The sequence below is a fragment of the Cervus canadensis genome, chromosome 7, assembly GCF_019320065.1.
Source record: "Cervus canadensis isolate Bull #8, Minnesota chromosome 7, ASM1932006v1, whole genome shotgun sequence".
Taxonomy (NCBI): Eukaryota; Metazoa; Chordata; class Mammalia; order Artiodactyla; family Cervidae; genus Cervus; species Cervus canadensis.
In genome coordinates, this window is record NC_057392.1 from 11,024,952 (window position 1) to 11,045,389 (window position 20,438).

A 20,438-nucleotide genomic window follows, 5' to 3' on the forward strand; every position below is an offset into this window, starting at 1 on the left:
CCTTCGGCATTGACCCATGTTAACAAAAGAGTATTACCAACTATGAATCCATGAATGAAGAGACTCACAGAGATTTCACAGTAATGCTCAGTGGACAACTGAGGATCTTTTAGACCTATGTTATTTAACACTTTAAATATGTACTGTTTTAAACTTTAGCGTCACTGGTAACTAAAAATGTGTACAACAGCCACAAAAAAAATGAGGTAAAAATTATTAGTCTGATCATAATATGGATTTTTTTCTTGTTCTAATGAAAATATTAATGTATTTATAAGAAAATAATAACTTGTTTTTTAACTGGGCCATATATATGACATCTCTAATATCCATTTGTTTTTTTAAAATTTATTATATTAAAGACATACAATATGGCATGACAAAATACTGGTGATTCATCACCAGATTAAACATTACTGAGGCCCTGTGCACGCTTCCTCAGTTCTATCTCCCTTCCTTCTTCCATGGATTAATCACTGTTCTGAACACTGTACCTGATGTATCCATGTATTTATTCATACTTTTTATACAATATAAATACCTCTAATAATTCCTATCATTATTTTACAACTAGTTTTGTTGACTTCGCTTCATGTCTGAATTCACACACGTTGACACGTATAGTGTATTCACATGGTAGAGACAGAGCTCACCAAATATTCTATGTGCTCCCATATGATTCTTAGACTTCAGGTTGGAATCACTGGGCTGTGAGGAGACGGGAATTATGTCAAGAGTGGGACAAGGTGGTTAAAAGCTCCATTTCTTTCTTAGCCTTCTTCAGTGAACTCTTAAGCCACATCTTCCAGATGGGGCAATGGGGCAGCTGTAGGAACATGGAGCATCCATCAGTCTGGGTCCCTGCACGAGGTGGAGCAGAGCCCTCTTACCAACTGCGCTGGACGTGTAAAACGAATAAGAATAATCCTATTGTGCTAAGACACATATACATAGCTACAAATGGGCAGATAACTTCCTTTCTAGGATTATTCAAAAGTAATGCTATCAGTAGCAGGGTAAATTCAAAGCAACTAGATTTTAAGTTCTACACAGGCTTGTAGTCCACAAAGGCATGCAATGAAGAGTGGCTTACTGGTTGAGGATGGTGAAACTAATATTAAATAACTCTTTGTGTAAGGCACCTTGCCTGTGCTTCACCTGACTTATCTTGATCATTATTATTCCCATAATACAGATGAGAATATTAAGACTAAGTAACTTTCCTTTGGTCACAGAGCTAGGAAGAAGATAATGGGTATGGGGAAGAAAATTGAAAGCAATCTGCTTAACTCTATAAAGACTTTGCTTTTTAGCTTTTTCCACCGAACTTGGTGAGACCATGCCTAGTGTAGGGTAGGAGCTTTAGTGGAACATAAAATGACTGACAAAAAATTTTTTGTTTCTAAATTTTGCAAACATTAGTACATTTCTTTGGAGACTTCTTGGGACTGAAGATTGTTAGGTCTTACCTTGATTACCTCTGGGGTCTGCTGAATCAAAACCACTGAGGTAGTGTCTTTGACTTTATCACCAACAGGACTTCTGCAGACTGATAAATTGGCCTGGGAGGAAGTTGTCAAGGTTTCTTGTAGAATTTGCATCATCTCTTTTTCTTGTGATAGGCTCCCTCTGCCCGATTTGCATTCAACCAATTCTTGAGCAAAATCTTCAATGCTCTCTAGAATCCGCAGTAAGAGGGCTCGATCCTCTTCCTCTATTTTGTGTCCATTGGTTTCAATAATTCTTGTTAGACAGGAAGGTGACACTTTTTCCGTAGGTGAAGAGACTTTAGATTTAGGCTCAAGATCTGGGAGCTGACCAATCAACTGACTCTGACTGTTTAGAGAGTTAGAACTTTTACCTTTAGCAAGTGGCTCTCTTAGAGAGTTCTCCATCTTCTGTGAGAAAGATTCCAAGTCCATTAACAATTTATCTATCTCTTCCTGACTGTTAGAATTCATAAAATCTCTGTGATTTCCCTCTTCAACTTTAGGAACTTTAGATTTAAGATCTTCTTCAGGTAGACTAACAACTGATTTCTCAAATATCTTATCAATTTCATTTTGCATTGAGGCAGGACATTTTTTAAGATGAGTACCATGGTCTGATAATTCTGCTCTATCTTCATTTATCTTTATCAACTCCTGAGAGGGTCCATTTTCTGTCCTCTGTTCTTGATATAAGGCTTTCTTTCCATCTGACTCTTCTTCAATATATAGGGTTTCCATGAGATCACCAGAAGAAACATTTTCTAAAGGATTTACAGTTAGTGACTGTGACTGAAGCTGGACATCTTTTAGAGTTCTGGGATCACTTATCTCTAAAGTATATAAGGAATTTGTAGAGTTATTTGGAATGGGTTTTATAGTATCTGTTTTTTTAGAACTGTGCTGGTCATCTTGCAGTTCTATAGTTTGAAACTGTCCAGAGTCAAGGGCTGAGAGCTGGACAACATCTTCATACTTAGGGGGCTGTTCAGTGCCAAATACTGGGGAAAAGGGAGTCAGTTGTAAACTAGGCATATTACTGACCAGTTCTGTTAAATCTATAGCCTCATTATTCCCAGATTGCATGAATTCAAATGGTAGCTTTTTCAGGTAGGATGCTAACCTGGTCATTACATTCATATAGACAGTTTCAGAGCTAGAAATTGCATCATTACCATTTCCTTCATTGATGCTACTCCCTGTCTTTTTCTTTATACACTGTTTTATGATGTCTGTGCATTTTTTCAAATCCTCAGAGCATTTTAGCAAGATGTCTAAGCACATCTTTATGTCTGTACCAGAAGAAAAATTATCTATTTTATGTTTTTCTAAAATCTGAGTAACCAGGTCTTCTTCAGAGAAGTTGTGAAGAAACACTGAAGTCAGGTTTGTATCAAGTGAGTTTCTATGGGATAAAGATTTTTCCTCAACTGAGGAACTCCGGAGTAAACCAAACGATGGAGAGTTCCCATCATGATTATAATGGCCACAGAGCAAGTCAAAATCAACTGACCTCCTATTGAATGAGTCAGATTTAACTTTCCTTCCCTTTTTGTAAGTGGCATGGTTAGAGTTTTTGAGTTTTTCAAGGGAAAATTCTTTTATTTTCCCACTGGCAAAACTGATTGCTTCTCCTGCAATGTCCTTTAAATTACAGGTACTCTGAAATGTAGATCCTTTCCTGACCTTGGGTATGCCTGTGAGGGCTTGATGGGGATAGTCACCTTCAGCTGAGGAAAACCCATTTTCATGGGGTAGAAACAGAGAGTCCAGATCTGTATCTTTGAACTGAGATACAGGGATGTGTAAGAGGTCTGCACAAACACTATGATGTATCACAATGCAGTCAACTCCATGTGTGAAGGTATGGCAGGTTCCAGTGCAATAATGTATTGCTTGCTCAAAACGCCGGTCTATCACCACACTGCTGTAGTGGTTCACAGTACTAACCACAAGTCTGTAAGTTGCTGCCATAATAGCAAATCCACTGGGTGGCAGGATGTAGAATTTTCCAGAACTTGTTTCAAGTAAATTCTCCTAAATGACACTCAGCTAAAAATATATTTGACTGACAATGTTCAGTGGTTTCTTGCAAATATAATGACTTTCCCACAAAGGGAAATCATCAAAATTTGAGGTTTGGTAACTGTCAGATACAGTAGCTGTTGCACATGCGTGCTTCTATCAGCAAGTCTAATAATTTAATAATTGTGCTTTCTAGTTTCATTTAGTAATATCATAATACTATAGGATTATTTTTAGGAATAAATTTTAAGAAGAATAAAGAATATTCTCTTTTAGTTCTTCAGCAGTTCTATGATGCAGACATTTATGGTCATAAATGTACTGTCATAAATCTCAGTTGATAGTATGGAAGTACTGTGATAACTGAGTCCTCCAAAGGCTTAAATGATCCATTTTTTTGTGAATGACAGGAAAACCTATAATGAAAAAAGAAAACAATTTAAAGGAAATACAATCTCTTAATACTGACAGAATCTTTTATTTCCTCTTCTTTTGTATCCCACATGCAGTTAATCATCTTTTTCTTTGCCACATGAATGATGGCTTATCTTTGATTCAAGCCTTTGCTTCATTACATCCTATACTCCTTATTACCTAAAGTAGTATTACCAGCTTTCCTGGGGACTTGGTGATAAAGAATCCACTTGCTAATGCAGGAGATGTGGGTTTGATTCCTGAGTCGGGAAGATCCCCTGGAGGAGGAAATGGCAACCCTCACCAGAATTCTTACTGGAAAATCCCAAGAACAGAGAAGCCTGGTGGGCTACAGTCCATGGGGTCGCAAAACAGTCAGATATGACTTAGTAATTTAACTACAGTATTACCTCAACTCTGCCTTGTTACAACTGCCTCTCAGTTGGCATTTCTAATCCCACCCTTCTTGCTTCCTAACATGACACTGACTAGCTTGGATATAGAGAGCTTTCTCACCTCTGACAGATCAAGAATTCACACTACTGATCTCTAACATGTATCATGGCAGGCCTAAATTCTTTGACTCATTTTCAACCACTATTCCCATCCACACATAACCTTATTTTCTGCTACTGTCCTGCATCAACAGGACAGGTTGATGTTGCTTCCATCAACCTAGGTTTCTTAAAGATGGCTGACACGCAGTGCTTGTTCTTGATTGTACAACTTCCTCGACACTTGGAAATTATTCCCTTACCTTCATCTCTTTTCTTACTCTTTCTGAGAGAGAAAGACAACCTTTATTACTGATCTTGATCTCATCCTCTCAGACCCTGCCACAAGCAGATCTCCCTCTCTTGTCATCAATGGATAGAATTTAATCATTCTCTTATTTTTTTTTTTTAAAAAGGGCACTTAAATCATGCTGTAAGCTGTTGTCCAAAAAGGCTCAATCCACTGCTGCCTAGTAGTCCCATCCATTATTGAAAGTGGGAGGGGGGGTACTGAATTCTCCAAACATTATTGTTTAGCTTTCTATCTCTCCCTTAGTTTGTTTTGCTTTCTGTATTTTGATATTCTGTTGTTAGATACATATGTTTCTAACTGTTATATCTGCCAGATGGAGGGACACAAACTATTATAAAATATGTATAACTGACTCACTTTGCTGCATAGCAGAAACTAACACAGTACTCTAAACCAGTTATCCTCTAATAAAAACTAATTAAAAATAATAAAAAGAAAAAGAGAAAAAACATTAAAAAACAAAACAAAATAAAAAGGTTCAGCCAATGTCTGACTTAATCAATAAACACTGAGTGCTTACTGTGTGACAGGCACCTGCCAAGTGCTAGAGATAGAGCAGTGAATAAAGTCCCTGTCCTGAATGAACTGACTATCTAGCTGGAAAAAGAAAAACACGTAAGTGAACCTAACTTAGACAGTGGTATGTGCAACAGAGAAAGATGAAGCACAACAAGGTTTTAGAAAGAATGAGAAGGTGTGGGCTACAAAAGGCAGTCAGGGAAGACCTCACTGATATCTCAACAGAGATCTGAAAGAAGAGAGCGAGCAGGCTGAGGAGGTATTTGGGGCTAAATCATCTTGGGCAGAATAACCAAAAGTAGAAAGGCTCCTGCGTTATGAGTGTGCTTGACTTACTAAAAGGATGACAAGGAGGCTAAGTGACTGGAGTAGAGAAAGCAAGGTGGTAGGCAATGTGGGAGAAGAGGCCAGAAAGGAGAGGTGGGAGTCTAAACCGTGCAGAGCCTGTAGACTATTACGATGAATCTGGCTTCACTGTGAGTGAGCTGGGAAACAACTGATGTCTACTGAGCAGAGGAATGACACGATCAGACTTACATTTTTAAATTGGTGATTTTGGCTTCTGTGTTCAGAAGAGACTGTAGAGGAGCAAGACAGGAAATAAGGAAACAGGTAGGAGCTATATCAGTAAATGAGGTAAGAAGGCTGGAGGGCTTGAACCAGGAGAGGCACAGTGCAAGTGAAAGTCACTCAGTCGTGTCTGACTCTTTGCAATCCCATGGCCTATACAATCCATGGACTTCTCCAGGCCAGAATACTGGAGTAGGTAGCCTTCCCCTTCTCCAGGGGATCTTAAATGCTGAATATATTTCAAAGCTAGAGCCAATATGACTTGTTGAATGATAAGAGTGTGCAATACTACTGCATCAAGGAAGGTGGACTAAGACAATGACAGGTAGGAGATGACAACAGCAGAGAAAGAGCGCATCAGTTTAACAATACCAAGAACTGCACTGGTATTTTAACAATAAAAACAGTTACCCATTCAATAATGAGAAGCAGAACTTGACTGTTTTCATTTCTTCAATCCTAGAAAATTCTGTTTATTTTGCTTATTTGTTATATTTCTTCTTTGGTAAAGTTTCTATTCAAATCCTTTGCTAATTTCTGTATTTGAGACAGTGAAATCAGATATGGTTAATACAATTAATTCATGAAGAACCCTTTATGTTGTTGAATTCTTATACTGTTTAGGATATATTTCTTGGCTCCTTAGATTCAATGATTATTACTCTGTTTTTATGCCAATCCTATACTATCATAATTACTGTTGTCTCATTAAGTTTTACCACCTGACTTTTCCCTCATATTTTGAATTGTGATTCCTTTTTATATTCCAATATTCTTTGATGGTCTTCCAGATGAATTTCTGCATTGTCAGGTTTTAAGGAAAATCTGATAGGAATTTGATTATAATTACAGTAAACTTATGAATTATTTTGAAGAAACACTAAAATCACTATAATATTCAGATTTTCCTTCCACAAACATATAAACTGTAATTCCAACACTCCTTTCTTTCTTTCTTTGTGGTTTTCCTTCAGTGTTTCGCCCCCATTCTTCTTTTCCTTCAGTGTCTCAACTTTATTGCTATGTGAATGGATCTTGAGCCATTGTTTTGTCCTCTACTTCCTTGCCTTCAAATCCAAGATGGTGGTTCATATAAAACTATAAAGCTGAATATCGTGCAGGTTGGCTGAAGCTCAAGTATAAGGAAGATCCATAGTAAAGGGAATGAGTGAAAGTCGCTCAAACATGTCTGACTCCTTGTGACCCCATGGACTATAATTTGTGACCCCAGGGGATTCTCTAGGCCAGAATACTGGAGTGGGTAGCTTTTCCCTTCTCCAGGGGATCTTCCAACCCAGGGATTGAACCCAGGTTTCCCGCATTGCAGGCAGATTCTTTACCAACTGATCCACAAGGGAGTACCTACCCAACAATTCTTAAGTGAAAATGCAAAAGTGCCAAAGAGGAATAAGTGTTATGGGGCAAAAGACTAGAATGCAGCAATGGAAGGAAATACATTTTTAAAAGATGTACATCCAGGAGACAGGGAAGAAATACCACTAAACACAAAAAACTATGTGCCTTTTCAGAAAACCATGATTTTGAAAGAGTTTTTGGGTAAGGGTAAAAGAGAAGGCAAATCAAAGGACACTATCAATAAAGTATATTAGGATAACTGTATGAGAGCTATTAAGACTGTATCATTTTTGCTTGTTTTGGCCATGCTATATGGCATGCGGGATTTTTAGTTCCCTGACCAGGGACAGAACTTGTGCCCCCTGCAGTGGAAGCATGGAGTCCTAATCACTGGATCTCCAGGGAAGTCCCAGGACTATATCTTAATATGGGTGATAAAAGTGGTCCTGAGGCAAAATACAGAACTGTTAAGACAATTTAAATATCCAGATTAAATTGGATATTTAAATATTAAATTTAAGCTATTAAATTTAAACTATTAAAACAGTTGTCAGATAAATTCCTAAACTGACATGACTCTTTTATTTCTCTGAAATTTGAGAAACTAAAGAGAAATCTTTCTCTAGGTTTGAAAATGAGCAAAACAACCAATTAATAAGGTAACATGACAGAAAATACAAGAAAGTATTGTTGTGATGTTAGAATTTGAAGTAATCAAGGGAGAGAATACTGGCTAGAGTCAGACATAATGCTTTTAGCCAGTGCTGCCTAATAAAACTTTCTGCATTGATGGAAACATTCCATGTCTGCCATGATATGGCTGCCATCTGCTACATGTGGCTATTGAGCACTTTAAACATGGCTACTGTAACTGAAGCACTGAATTTTAATTTTATTTAGTTAAACATTTAAAATTTTGAAATTATTTTAGACTCACAGAAAAGTTACAAAAATAATATATGGAGTTCCTGTGTACCCTTCCCCCAGTTTCCTCCAATGGTAACTATATCACCACACCACAAGGATCAAAAGCAGGAAACCGACCATTAACAGACCTTATTTAGATTTCACCAGTTTTATATGACTCACTCCTTCCTTTTCTTTACTTCCTCCCTTCCTTTTACAGTAAGTACCACCACAGTCAGGATACAGAACTACCCCTTCACTCTTCAGAATCCCTCACACTACTCTTTTGTAGTCATACAGTAAACAGACCACTAAACTGTTCTGCATCATTACGATTCTGTCATTTCAAGAACATTTATGTAAGGCATACAGTGTTTAAGCTTTTGATATTGGTTTCTCTCACTGAACTCAGTGATTTTGAGAGTCATTCACTTTACTGAACATTTCAAGTTCATCCCTTTTTATTGTTGAGTCTACTGATTGTATGGATATACCACGATTTGTTTGCCCATTCACCTATTTAAGGATATTTATATTGTTTGCAGTTTTGGTTATTATAAATAAAGCTTCAGTTTTTGTATAAACATGGTTTTCATTTCTCTATGGTAAATAACCACAGGTTATTTACAAGTCTGATGGTTAGATTGAATGTTAAGCATATTTTCATAAGAAACTATTTACCAGAGTGGCTACGCCATTTTACATTCCCACCAGTAATGTATGAGAGAGATGGATGATTCCACATTCTTTTCAACATTTGTGACTGCCAGTATTTTCTACTTTAGCCATTCTAATAGTGTGCTGTATTATCTCAATGGAGCTTTAACCTACATCTCCCTTCTAGCTAATGATGTTGAACATCTTTTATCCTGTGCTACTGACCAGTCCCATATGTCCCTAGGGAAGTAGTGTTTAAATATTTTGCTTATTCTTATTAATTCCAAATAATTTCTTTGAAAGCCATATGTGGTTAGAGGCCACCATATTATGCAGTATAGTCCCAGTTAGTAGGAAGGCAGCTTTCAGAAATTCTGAGACTTTAAAAGAAAATATGAAGGAAAAAAAGAGAAGATATAACAAAAACGAAGACTGATAGGTTTTAAAAATGAAATCTGATGACCCTGTCATAAGTAATCTTACTGAGAAAGAGAAGTGGTGGGAGGAAGAGCTAAAGAACTAATTAAAAATTTAGGCCTTTGAGTTTAAGTTTTGAAGGGACATGAATATCACAGAGAGGGAACATAAAACTAAATCCCAAGGGATGGCACCAATTTCAATAAGAAGTTTACAGTGTAAAATGATTGGCGTTTTTGTTTTTTTTTTTAAGGTAAAAGAAATGGAGATTACTCTCCTGGTATTTGGTTCAGATTCTGTGGGTATCAAACTCTGCCTTTTTGTTTAGACCATGATTCAACTGATGCCCAACTGTATGGCTAGAATCCTAGACATGGAGTCTAATCCAATTATTTTTAATCAGAGAAACAATCTAACTCAGAACTATGATGCTATCTTATGTCTCTCAATAAAAGCCAGTCTGCATGGATTTGAATCCCAAACCTGCCACCAACAGCTATGTGGCCTTACAGAAGTTGGTTAACTTTTATCAGCCTGTTTCACCTGCAAAACAGAGATAATAATAGTAATCATCTCATGAGGATTAAGTGAATATGTTGAATGCTTAGGATAATGCCTAAGACACCGGAAATACTCAATAACTGTTAGCTGTTACTGGTATAACTCACTTATCCAGCATTTTCTACTCTGAGCCAGATGTTGGTGGGATGATGCTGAATAATTCTTGGTGATGGCCCTCAGCACACTCACTGTTTAATCAGGGCAACCAGGGAGGCAAGTACAGCACGGAGCAGGAGCACAAAGGTGGGGGTTCTCTTTTCCATTTTGCTCTCATAATTAATACATGTTCTCAGAAAAGTTAGAAAAGCGCTGTAATTACTCGTATCGCAATTCAGAAATAACCATTGTTAATATTTTTATGAATGAACATCATGAAATTTTGTGAAAGTATGTTTTACAAAAAAGTTATTTTCTTAGGATGTATTCCAAGGTGTAAAATGCTAAGCCAAAAGGAGTGTGTGTATATGCCTATTATTTTTAATGATTCTAGAAACATACATCTATTTTCTTCTCTCCAGAAAAATGGCAAATTTATATTTCCAATATCAGTGTAGGAGTAGGCCCATCTTTCCATGTTCTCCTTGAGTGATACCACTCTAAATCTTTGCCAATTTGATAGATGAAAAAATGAAGTGCATGTTTCAATCTGCACCTAAACATCTTTCTATTTACCTAGTAGACATTTTGTGTTCATTCACAAAGCCTTTCTTCAAACCCTTTTGTCCATTTTAAAAGAGAGTATCTAAATCAGACCTCAAAGTCATGAAAGGCTTCCCCAAATAAGGGAGGGATATACCTGTTCTTGAGTTCTAAATTCTAACTAATGAGAATTAGATAAGAAGGAGAGGGAGAATACTCTAGACGGAAACATACATGTGAAGGTTCAGAGGCCTAACCTGGCACAGTGAGTTCAGAACAATGATAGTTCCAGCTGATTTCACTGGGGGTGAGGTGGGAGGGGGAGTGTACAGACAGGCAAGAGGGGAGGAAACCAGAGAGGGGCAGGAACTGGACCCCAGACTGTCTTGTGTGCTAACCTCAGCAATCTGAACTTTATTCTGAAAACTATGGGAAAAGAAACAAAGACTTTTAAGCTGGGAAGTAACATGATGAGGTTTCTGTTTGAGAAAGACATTCCAGCAGTTGAGTGAAAGTGTGGAAATCAATTAGAAGGCTAATGTAATAATCCATGCAATAAGTGCTAAGACTCTAAACCAAATAGGTGGCAGAAGTTAATAAACAGGAAGGCACTGATTAAAGAGTCAGTGAGAAAGAATTCACAGAAGAGGAGGAGGAGAGAGTAAAAAGGGAAGAATCTTGGGTTTCTGATTTAGGTACTAGAGGACTAAGGTTATCACTTCCAACACGTTTTTTGTTTTTGTTTCATGGGAGGTGGTCATAGAAAACATGAAGGGTTTTATTCTGAATATGTTGTTTGAAGAGGTAACACACATGGATCATCCAAGTGGTGATGAGTGGATAAAATGTGAATGTAAAAACCTTCAGGTCAGCAGCAAGATCTGCGTGGGAGAGGCAGCTCTGAGAGCTCACTCAGAGTGTGTGCATATAGTGAGAAGGGCTCTGGGTTGAGGATCATAGACATTTCTGGGCTAAAGAGAAGAAAGGAATTCTTAGGAGGGATCCTAAGAAACAACTTTCAAGGATGCTGAAGGAGAAACTTTCAAAATGGAGATCGTTAGTGTTGGGTGCTGCTGAGAGATCAAGAAAAAACAAAAATTACCCACTGAATTTGCCAGTGTGAGGATCATTGGTAACCTCAGTAAGTGAGATTTCAAAAACAAACCCCAAAGACTATGGCATAGTTCCAAAGACTATGTATGTATGCACAAGAGGTATGTATAATTAAAAATATCTGTCAACAGAAGTCCAAAAGAACTAAGTAGAAAAAGTCCTAAATGATAAGAAAGCATTGTATTCTAGTTTGAGATTTTTCTTTCTAAGTGGCACATGAAATGAGTGTTTTACAATGTTCAATTTGATGAAATATCAGTCTAAACATGTTGTATCAGGGGTAGAAAGCAGAGAGGGAGGGAAATTAAGAGATGATATTTTGAATATTTACATTTATTCCTCCTCAGGTCTTCTTGCACACTGCCTGCCCACCTCCCCCAAGCCTTTCATCTTCTCTGTTCCTTCATTTCCACAATGGGCCAGAGTCTGTTTTCCCAATTTCTGTCTAAGTGGTTCATATGCACTCTAAGTGGTTCAGCATTCATTCAACACTTCCTATTACCTCCACGTTAATTGGTGTGTGACTGTGTTAACAAGTACTCTCCAGTGGCTCCTGGTATTCCTTCAGAGCAAACATCCCGAAGTGGATTTCTTATGAAATAAAGGTACAGAGACAGCCAACAAGAAAAGTTAGAAGGGAGAACTGGATTTTTTTTTTTTTTTTGAAGGATGAGAGCCTTAGCAGGTGAAGATGGGATTTAACTGGTGGTGAAGATCCCTTAGAGAAGGAAATGGCAACCTACTCCAATATTCTTGCCTAGAAAATCCCAATGAGCCTGGCAGGCTATAGTCCATGGGGTCTCAAGGAGTCAGACACAACTGAGCACGCACATGCATATAAGCAAAAAGGAATTCAACAAAGGTACAGAGTTATATAGATATTCTACCATATAATTAAGAGAGAGCTTTGCGTGTTTGGAGAAGTAGCAGGAGTTTGGTATTGGTAAGGCTGAAAATGTACAGTATGGATTTTATAGTTTTAAGGTCTCCTTCAAATATTAAGAACAAAAATAGGAATGTAAACTCGATCTTCAAAGAACCTAAGAAACATCAGTAGCCCCAAATCACTGTATATGAAGACAGAAAACTGCAGTGGGATAGTAAGTGACTTAGCAGAGTAGAGAATGAAGGGATACTAATGACAAACAAACCAATTCCCCCTGCACAACCCCAGAAGGCCCAGGTTAGAAGGTACCAAGAATCACAGAAAATGGGCGAGGGTAGAGGACGGAACACAAGGGGAGTGCTTAAAAGTTTGAAAGGAATAGAATTCTCCCCACTCTTACTCCACAAACTCAGAAAATCCTCCCTCCTTTCCTGCTAAGACAGGAATCCTATTTGTTGGTGAAAAAACCTGAACCAGAAAAACATCAACCTCAGGCCATCACATACAGAGAGGATGGTAAAGGACTTAAAATTGACTAAAGGTCTACTTTCTGAATAAGCCCACCAGTCTCCTTATCCCAGCTCAAGTCCAGGTCAGTCACCAAAACCAGGTTTATTATCTCCAGCTCCCAGCCCCCACTATGGGTTAAAGAATTCTTTTCTGGAGATTAGAAAGCCCATCTAATCACATGATCACCTAATTGACAAAGGAACTCTATTCCTTTCAAACTTTTAAACACTCCCCCTGTGTTCACTAATTGACAACTGCTACTCCAAAACAGAGCTTCCTCTCAGCTCTCTGAGAGTGTGCTAAGTCGCTTCGGTCATGTCTGACTCTTTGCGACCCTATGGACCCTAGCCTTCAGGCTCCTCTGCCCACGGGATTCTCCAGGCAGTGCTGGAGTGGGCTGCCATGCCCTCCTCCAGGGTCTCTTCACGACCCAAGCATCAAACTCGCGCCTCTTACACCCCCTGCACTGACAGGTGGGTTCTTTACCACTAGTTCTACCTGGGAAGGCTCTCAGCTCTTAGAGTCTCACTTTTATTTTAAATCAGCTTTACTGCTGTATAATTTACAGAGTAAAAATGTTCATATTAGATGTATAGTTCAAGGAGATTTAGCAAGAACCACTGTCCTAAAAGAGAGGGAAAATTTACATTGTCCTCAAACTATTTCTGTGCCCCTTCCCAATCAATTTTCCTACCCTGAAATATTTGACAACTGCTCATCTGAGTCCTATCACCATAGATTCGTTCTGCCAGTTCTAGATCTTCACATGACTGAGGATGTGTATATATGAGATGTACATATATTTTCAGTCTGGCTTCTTTCATTTTGCATAATGGCTTTTAGATTCATCCATGTTACTGCATGCATCAATAGTATACACCTTTTTACTGTTTAGTGGATATTCTACTATATAATTAAATATACCCAAATTCATCTTATCTATTCAGTTAATGGACATCTGGGTTGTTTCTAGTTTGGACTATTATGAATTAAAACTTCTAAGAACTTTCAAGTAAAAGTCTTTTTTGTCAATAAGCATTCATTTCTTTTGGGTAACTAACAATGGAATTAATAAGTCATGAGAAGTGTATGTTATATAAAAACCTGCAAAATAGTTTTTCAAAGTGGTTCTGCCATTTTATGGTCTCATCAGCAACACTCAAGAGCGCTAGTGGCCCTACAAACTTTTGGATACTTGTCAGTTTCCTTAATTTTAGCCATTTTAGCAGGTGTGAAGTGGTATCCCACTGTGGTTTTAATTTGCATTTCCCTGATGACTAATGACGTTGAGCAATTTTCATATGCTTTTTAAAAAATTGGTGTATAGTTGCTTTATAATGTTGTGCTAGTTTCTGCTCTACAACAAAGTGTCATATGCTTATTATTAGCAATTCATATGCATCTTTTTTTTGGGTGAAGTTTCTATTCAAATCTTTTGGGTTGCTTTTGACTACTGAGTTCTAAAAGCTCATTTACATATTTTAGATGTAGATATTGTCTGTGGTCTGTGGCTTTCCTATCCAGTTTCTGAGCAGTAGCTTTAGAAGAGTAGGAGATTTTAATTCTACTAATTTTTATTAATTTAATTAATCAAATTATCTTCTGTAGTTAATAAATTTGTATCCTGTCTTAGGATTTCTGTCTATCTTAAGGTCACAGATGCTTTAAGGTTTTTAGGGGTTTCAAGTGTTATGTTTAGGTCTATAATCTATTTTGAATTAATTTTCATGTACAGTATGAGGCTGAATTTCAACATTACCCAGCATCACTTGTTCAAAAGACTATCCTGTCCCCACTGAACAGTGTTGGAGCCTCTGTTGAAAAGCAAATCACCATACATATAGATTTATTTCTGGATTTTCTATTCTTTTGTCTTTGTATCTACCAATACCATTCTGTCTTAATTATTGTAGCTTTATAATAAGCCTTAAGATAATAATGTAAATGCACCATTTCTTCTTTTTCAGAATTGTTTTGGCTATTCTAGGTCCTCTGCACTTCCATAGTGATACTGGAATCACTGTGCCTGTTTTCACAAAGAAACATGCAGGGGTATTAACTGGAATTTCATTTAATCTAAATCTCCATTTGGTGACAATGGAGACCTTAACAATATCAAGTCTCCAATCATTATAATCCATGAACATAAATGTATCTCTCCATATATTTACAAACTCTTTCATTTCTCTAAGCAATGTTTATAGGCCTTTCATTAAATTTACTCCCAAATATTTCATGTTTTATGATGCTAATACAAATGGTACTGTTATACTAATTTCATTTTCCACTGTGTTTGTTGTTGGTATAGAAAACTACAGTTGATTTATGATATTGATCTTATCACTTGCCACTTGGCTAAATTCACTTATTAAATAATTGGGGGGGGTGGTAAATTCCTTGGGATTTTCCATATAGACAATCGTACTGTCTGAGACTAGAGAGTTTTATTTTTTTCCTTTCCAATACTTACTGCCTTACTGACTACTGCACTGGTTAGAATCTTCAGAACTATAACTGAATAGAAATGTGAGTTCAGAAATCCTTGCCTTGTATCTGATCTTAGGGAAAAGTACTGTCTTTCACCATAATGACAGCTGCAGCTTTTTTAGTAGATATCCTTTATCAGATTGAGAAAGTTCTATTTCTAGTTTGTTGAGATTTTTTAAAAATCTCATGAAGTGGTTTAGTTCTGTTAAATATCTATTCTGAACCTGCTGAGATGGTCATATAATTTTTACCCTTTATTTTGCTAATGTGATGGAAGAGGGGTGAGAAAACTGAAATTCAGCTTCAGGCATGGGCTATTTTGGTAGGGCATCCAGAAGCGATACTTCCCACTCAGATGAATATACATGGCAGTAAAGAGACAGGAGTTGAAAATAAAAACTTGGGAGTAAGTACCAGATAAAGGTTTTAAAGCCACAAGAGTGGACAAGACTGATCTGCACAGAATGAGAAATGAGACAAAGACAAAACTCTGAGGAAGCCTGATAAGTACAGGGTGAAGAGAAGGATACAAGGAAGGAAACAGAGAATGAATTTTCAAAAGGGAGGAAGAGAACCAGCCAAATGTGACATGGAAGTCAAGGGAGGAAAGTGCTACATTCTTCCAATATTCTGAATTCCGAAGAAGTTTGTGTACTAATAAACATTAAAACTATACCTTTCTTTTGTACATGTTTCTCCCTCATTTCATGTAGAAATTTGAGGAGTTAATAAAACCTTAAACAGCATACATATAATGATGGAAAATAGAGAATGTTACACAAATTTTTATGTTGCTATTTGTGTGTTCTATTTCAGGAAACATCTGGAGCAGAGAGTATGAGGTAAAGAACTTCCACCACGTATCTCAGCTGATGAAAGGGTTCAAGAAGAAAATGATCTGCATAAATCATAGACGCAAGGGACAACTGTTTGAATATCCGTGTTACTTAAATAGGACATTCTGAAGACTAGATAGGGAAAAATTGTAGAAAAGCGCCTAAAACTTTTTTTTAACAGAGTACACAAGGTGTGATGATTCAGAAGGAATGAGTCATTTAGAAATAATACAATAATCTGCCTGGAAAACACCGACACTCTGTAGTGGATGACTCAGTATGGAAACTGATCCCAAGAGAACAGTTTAGAGGGATACAAAAACATATACTACAGAGCTACTTGTGGGATAAAAAAAGGAGACCTGGAATATTTTATCTGTTGTATTCACTTTAAAAATTGTTGAGAAAATAAGAGATCTCATAGAAGGCAATATTTTTCTGATGCTCAAAGAAATTATATATATGAACATGAAAGAACAATTAATGTTCTAGGTTTAACACTGATGTCTTGATGAGGCTAAAAGTAAAATAAGAACATCTCAGCAGCAGGCCTCATTTGAGCATACAGGAACTAGGAAGTGCTTAAAGACTTACTTTTTTCCTTACCTCAGTGGAGAAGGAGGAAATGTGGCTGAGGCAAAAAGCACCAGGGCAGGCAGGAGTTCCTTGTCCAAGCTTCTACTTCTGCACTGACAAGCTCAGTAAGATGGTCAAGTCAATGCCCTCACTGGGATTCACCTTCTCTTCTGGAAAAATAGGACAAGAGATGGTTCTGGGGTCTAGGGAACACAAGAAAAGCAAAACATTCTTTCTTGCTTTGAATTACAAAAAAGCAATATTTTACCCAAAATCTATTCTGTATTTTTTTATGTGGAAAGCACAATGAACTGGCTATTAATTTCTTAAAAATATTAATGTATTTGGCTGTGCTGGGTTTTAGCTGAGGCACACAAGAGCTTTAGTTGTGGCATATGAACTCTTAGTTGTAGCATGTGGGACCTAGTTCCCTGACCAGGGATCAAACCTGTGCCCCCTGCATTAGGAGTATGGAGTCTCAGCCACTGGACCACCAGGGAAGTCCCTGAACTGGCTATTAATTTTTAATGTATGTAATTTGCAAAACTACTGATTTCTGAGTATTTGCTCTAAGTGGCAAATCATGAAGTTAAACTTTGTGCATGTGTGCACGCTCACTCACTCAGTCATGTCTGAATCTTTGCAACCCCATGGACTGCAGCCCACCAGGCTCCTCTGCCCATGTGATTTGCCAGACAAGAATACTGGAGTGGGTTGTCATTTCCTTCTCCAGGGAATCTTCCCAACCCAGGGATCAAAGTGGAGTCTCCTGCATCTCTTGCATTGGTAGATGGATTCTTTACCTTTGAGCTACCTGGGAAGTCTGGTGATTAAACTTTGACCATTTTATAATTAAAAAAATCTCTATAATACATTCCAAAACATCAACAATAGCTATCTCTGTTGCTGGTAGTATTTTAAGTTACTCTGATTCATATGTTCCCCTTTTCTAAGGCTTTTCTTATTTTGGAGCAGATCATATAAAGATAAAATCACATTCTGTAGATGAAAATCATTTGGATGATTTAGAAGAAAATATATACAACCCAGTTTAATAAACATTTGATGCTACTACAAGCCAGGTACTCTTCAAGACAAGGAAACTACAAATGCTATAATTTTGCCTCAAGTGAGCTTACAGTGTAAGTAGGCAGAGAAAAGAATATTTTTTATATCAAGGAAGGCACCCCAGAGAGCAGGACTGCCAAGCCGAGTTTGGAATGGAGCAGAAGCAGTGGCTGTTGAAAGAAAGGGAAGATGCCTTGTGGATAAAGAGGGCCAGGCAGGAGGTGGCCTGGGAGGTATGAGGAGCTCCTGGGAGTTTGGTGTTATTTCAATGTCAAGTGTGAAGAGAGGCTTCTAGGTGCTACCACTAAAGGGGTGGGGAAGAGGCAAGAGCATCAGAGAATCCCTGAGCGGCTTCAGTGGGGGTAAGGGGGCCTCGGTCAGGTTTACACTGTGGGCGTATCACTGTGTAGCGCCGCGGAGGACAGGGCTGGGGAAGCGAGACCAAAGCCAGGCAGAGCAGGTAGGAGGGCTCTGTAGAGAGATTTCAGAAGACAATTTACAGTGAGGCTGTAAATGAAGGCAGCTCAAAGGCTCATGTGACTACCCGTGATCACAAATCTATGAGTACGACCTGAATGTAAGTTACCTTTATTTCTTTTTTAAAATTTCTTTCTTTCTGTTTGGTGCTGGGTCTGTTGCTGCGTGGACTTTTCTCTAGGTGTGGGGAGCAGGGGCTACTTACTGCTGTGGCTTCTCTTGCCATGGAGCCTCATGTGGGCTCAGTAGTTGTGGCTCCCGGGCCCTAGGGCACAGGCTCAAAAGTTGTGGTGCGTGGGCTTAACTGCTCCAGAGCATGTGGGATCGTCCCTGATTAGGGATTGAACCTGCGTCTCCTGCACTGGCAGGCAGATTCTTTACCACAGAGTCACAGAGGAAGTCCATAAGTTATCTTTAAATCCTGTTCTCTTCTGTATCCCTGTGCAAGTACAAATTCTGGCCAAAGCTGACAACAGATCCTGCATTCAGTTTTATTAGGTAATTACGGATCTTTAAAAAGAAAAAAGGACTATTTATTTAAGTACCCAAAATGTTTAGGGTATCACAGAAAACAAGCAAAGCTCCTGACTGTAGGAACTTACAAAATAAATGAGGCAAAAAAGAATAAATCAATTCATTCAACTGGAGTATACAGGGGTATACTGGGGGGCACTTCTGGGTCTTGATGGAAATCATATTCTAGTGACAGTTCCTTTTAGAACATAATTTTTACATCCACCTTTCTTTTTCTGACAAGTTTATTGTGGTACAAGTGAGCAGAGAAGCTCTCCAGAGGCAAGTGGGCAATTCTAGGTGATGACCAGGAACTTGGAGTAAAATAAATAGAAACCTGAGTCAGGGGAAAACTTGCTTGAATGGGACAATAACAGACCAGAGAAAAATCCCAAAAGATGGCATGGATGGCAGTAGCTGAGGAGGAGTCTGAAATTGCTTTGAACGTGGCTTGGTTTGACAGATTTGACAGATCGAAGTCATAACTGTTTATTTCTTAAACAACAGTTTTAATCTTTGTAAAAGTAATGACTGTAGAAATAAGACATGACTGCTGGAAAAAAAAAAAAAGAGAAAGAGAAAATACAAAGAGGAAAATAAAGATCACACCCAGAGACAGTATCAGTATGAAGATCTTCCCCCTTTTTGACTTTCAACACACACATAAACATACACATGAATAGACATGTGGAATTTTGCAAATATTTATCAATTTTTAAAACAAGAGTGAGACAATTATAGTTTATTATCTGCCTTTTCCACTTAAGATAGGAAAACACCTTTTCATGAAAATAAAAATCAATGGCATACATCCTAGATACAATCTGTGGACATACCAAATTTACTTGTTCAGCTCTTTACTAAGGCACATTAAAGCTCTATAATAAGAAAGGTGCATAAAGGAAGCAAGCAGCAAGCAAATAATAAAACCAACTTCAGCTGTGGCAGTATTTTCAATATTTTAAAGGTGGAAATAGGTAAGACATGGAAGCTCAAGAGATTTTAGTGTTCCAGACACAAGATGAATAATGTCTGATTCTGGAATTCTTTGTGGATGAAGAATTTCCAAAAGGGAAGCTGGAAAAAAAAGAAAAGACTGCAGCCCAACACACACTAAAAATGAAGTAATTTCAAATCTTCACATCTGCAGAACAGATAGAATGTCAAAGACAGCACCCAGACAACCAAAAGCAGTGGGTGGACTGCCAGGGAGAAACCAAGTGCCATTCTGGTGACCGTCCACAACCACGGCTTTCCCAGGAAGTGGCACATGAGCTCTAACACAGAGCGCACTGAACCTTTCTCGTAAGATGCTACGCCACCTTAAGACTTCATGGACCCTCTTCAGGCCTCGCTTCCTCCAGCGCTTGGCTGGGCTCTGTGAATTACAAACTGAGCTCGTCAGAGTTCCCTTGGAAGCTGCCAATACTAGCCATTTCCCACTGAAATTAGAATAGTTCTGCTGTTATCTGCTTTACTGGGTTGGCCAAAAAGTTCCTTCCATTTTTAAGTAAAATAAAAGGCACATTTTTCATTTTCACCAAGAACTTCATTGAACAATGTATTCACTGTTTTGTTCCACTATCTTCTGCCATTTTTCAGGCAACTTCATAA

At 38.0% G+C, this 20,438-nt stretch overlaps 1 protein-coding gene across 1 annotated transcript in view; it reads right to left on the reverse strand.

The window, feature by feature from the left end:
- PPP2R3A (protein phosphatase 2 regulatory subunit B''alpha) overlaps positions 1-20,438 on the reverse strand; it is a 212,856-nt gene that overhangs the window by 140,378 nt on the left and 52,040 nt on the right. Inside the window, exons 2-3 of the mRNA XM_043474125.1 lie at positions 16,797-16,936; positions 1,470-3,928 (exon numbers count right to left, since the gene is read on the reverse strand). Coding sequence (XP_043330060.1) covers positions 1,470-3,461 — 1,992 coding nt within the window. The 5' untranslated portion in view covers positions 3,462-3,928; positions 16,797-16,936. The remainder of the gene's footprint in view (positions 1-1,469; positions 3,929-16,796; positions 16,937-20,438) is intronic.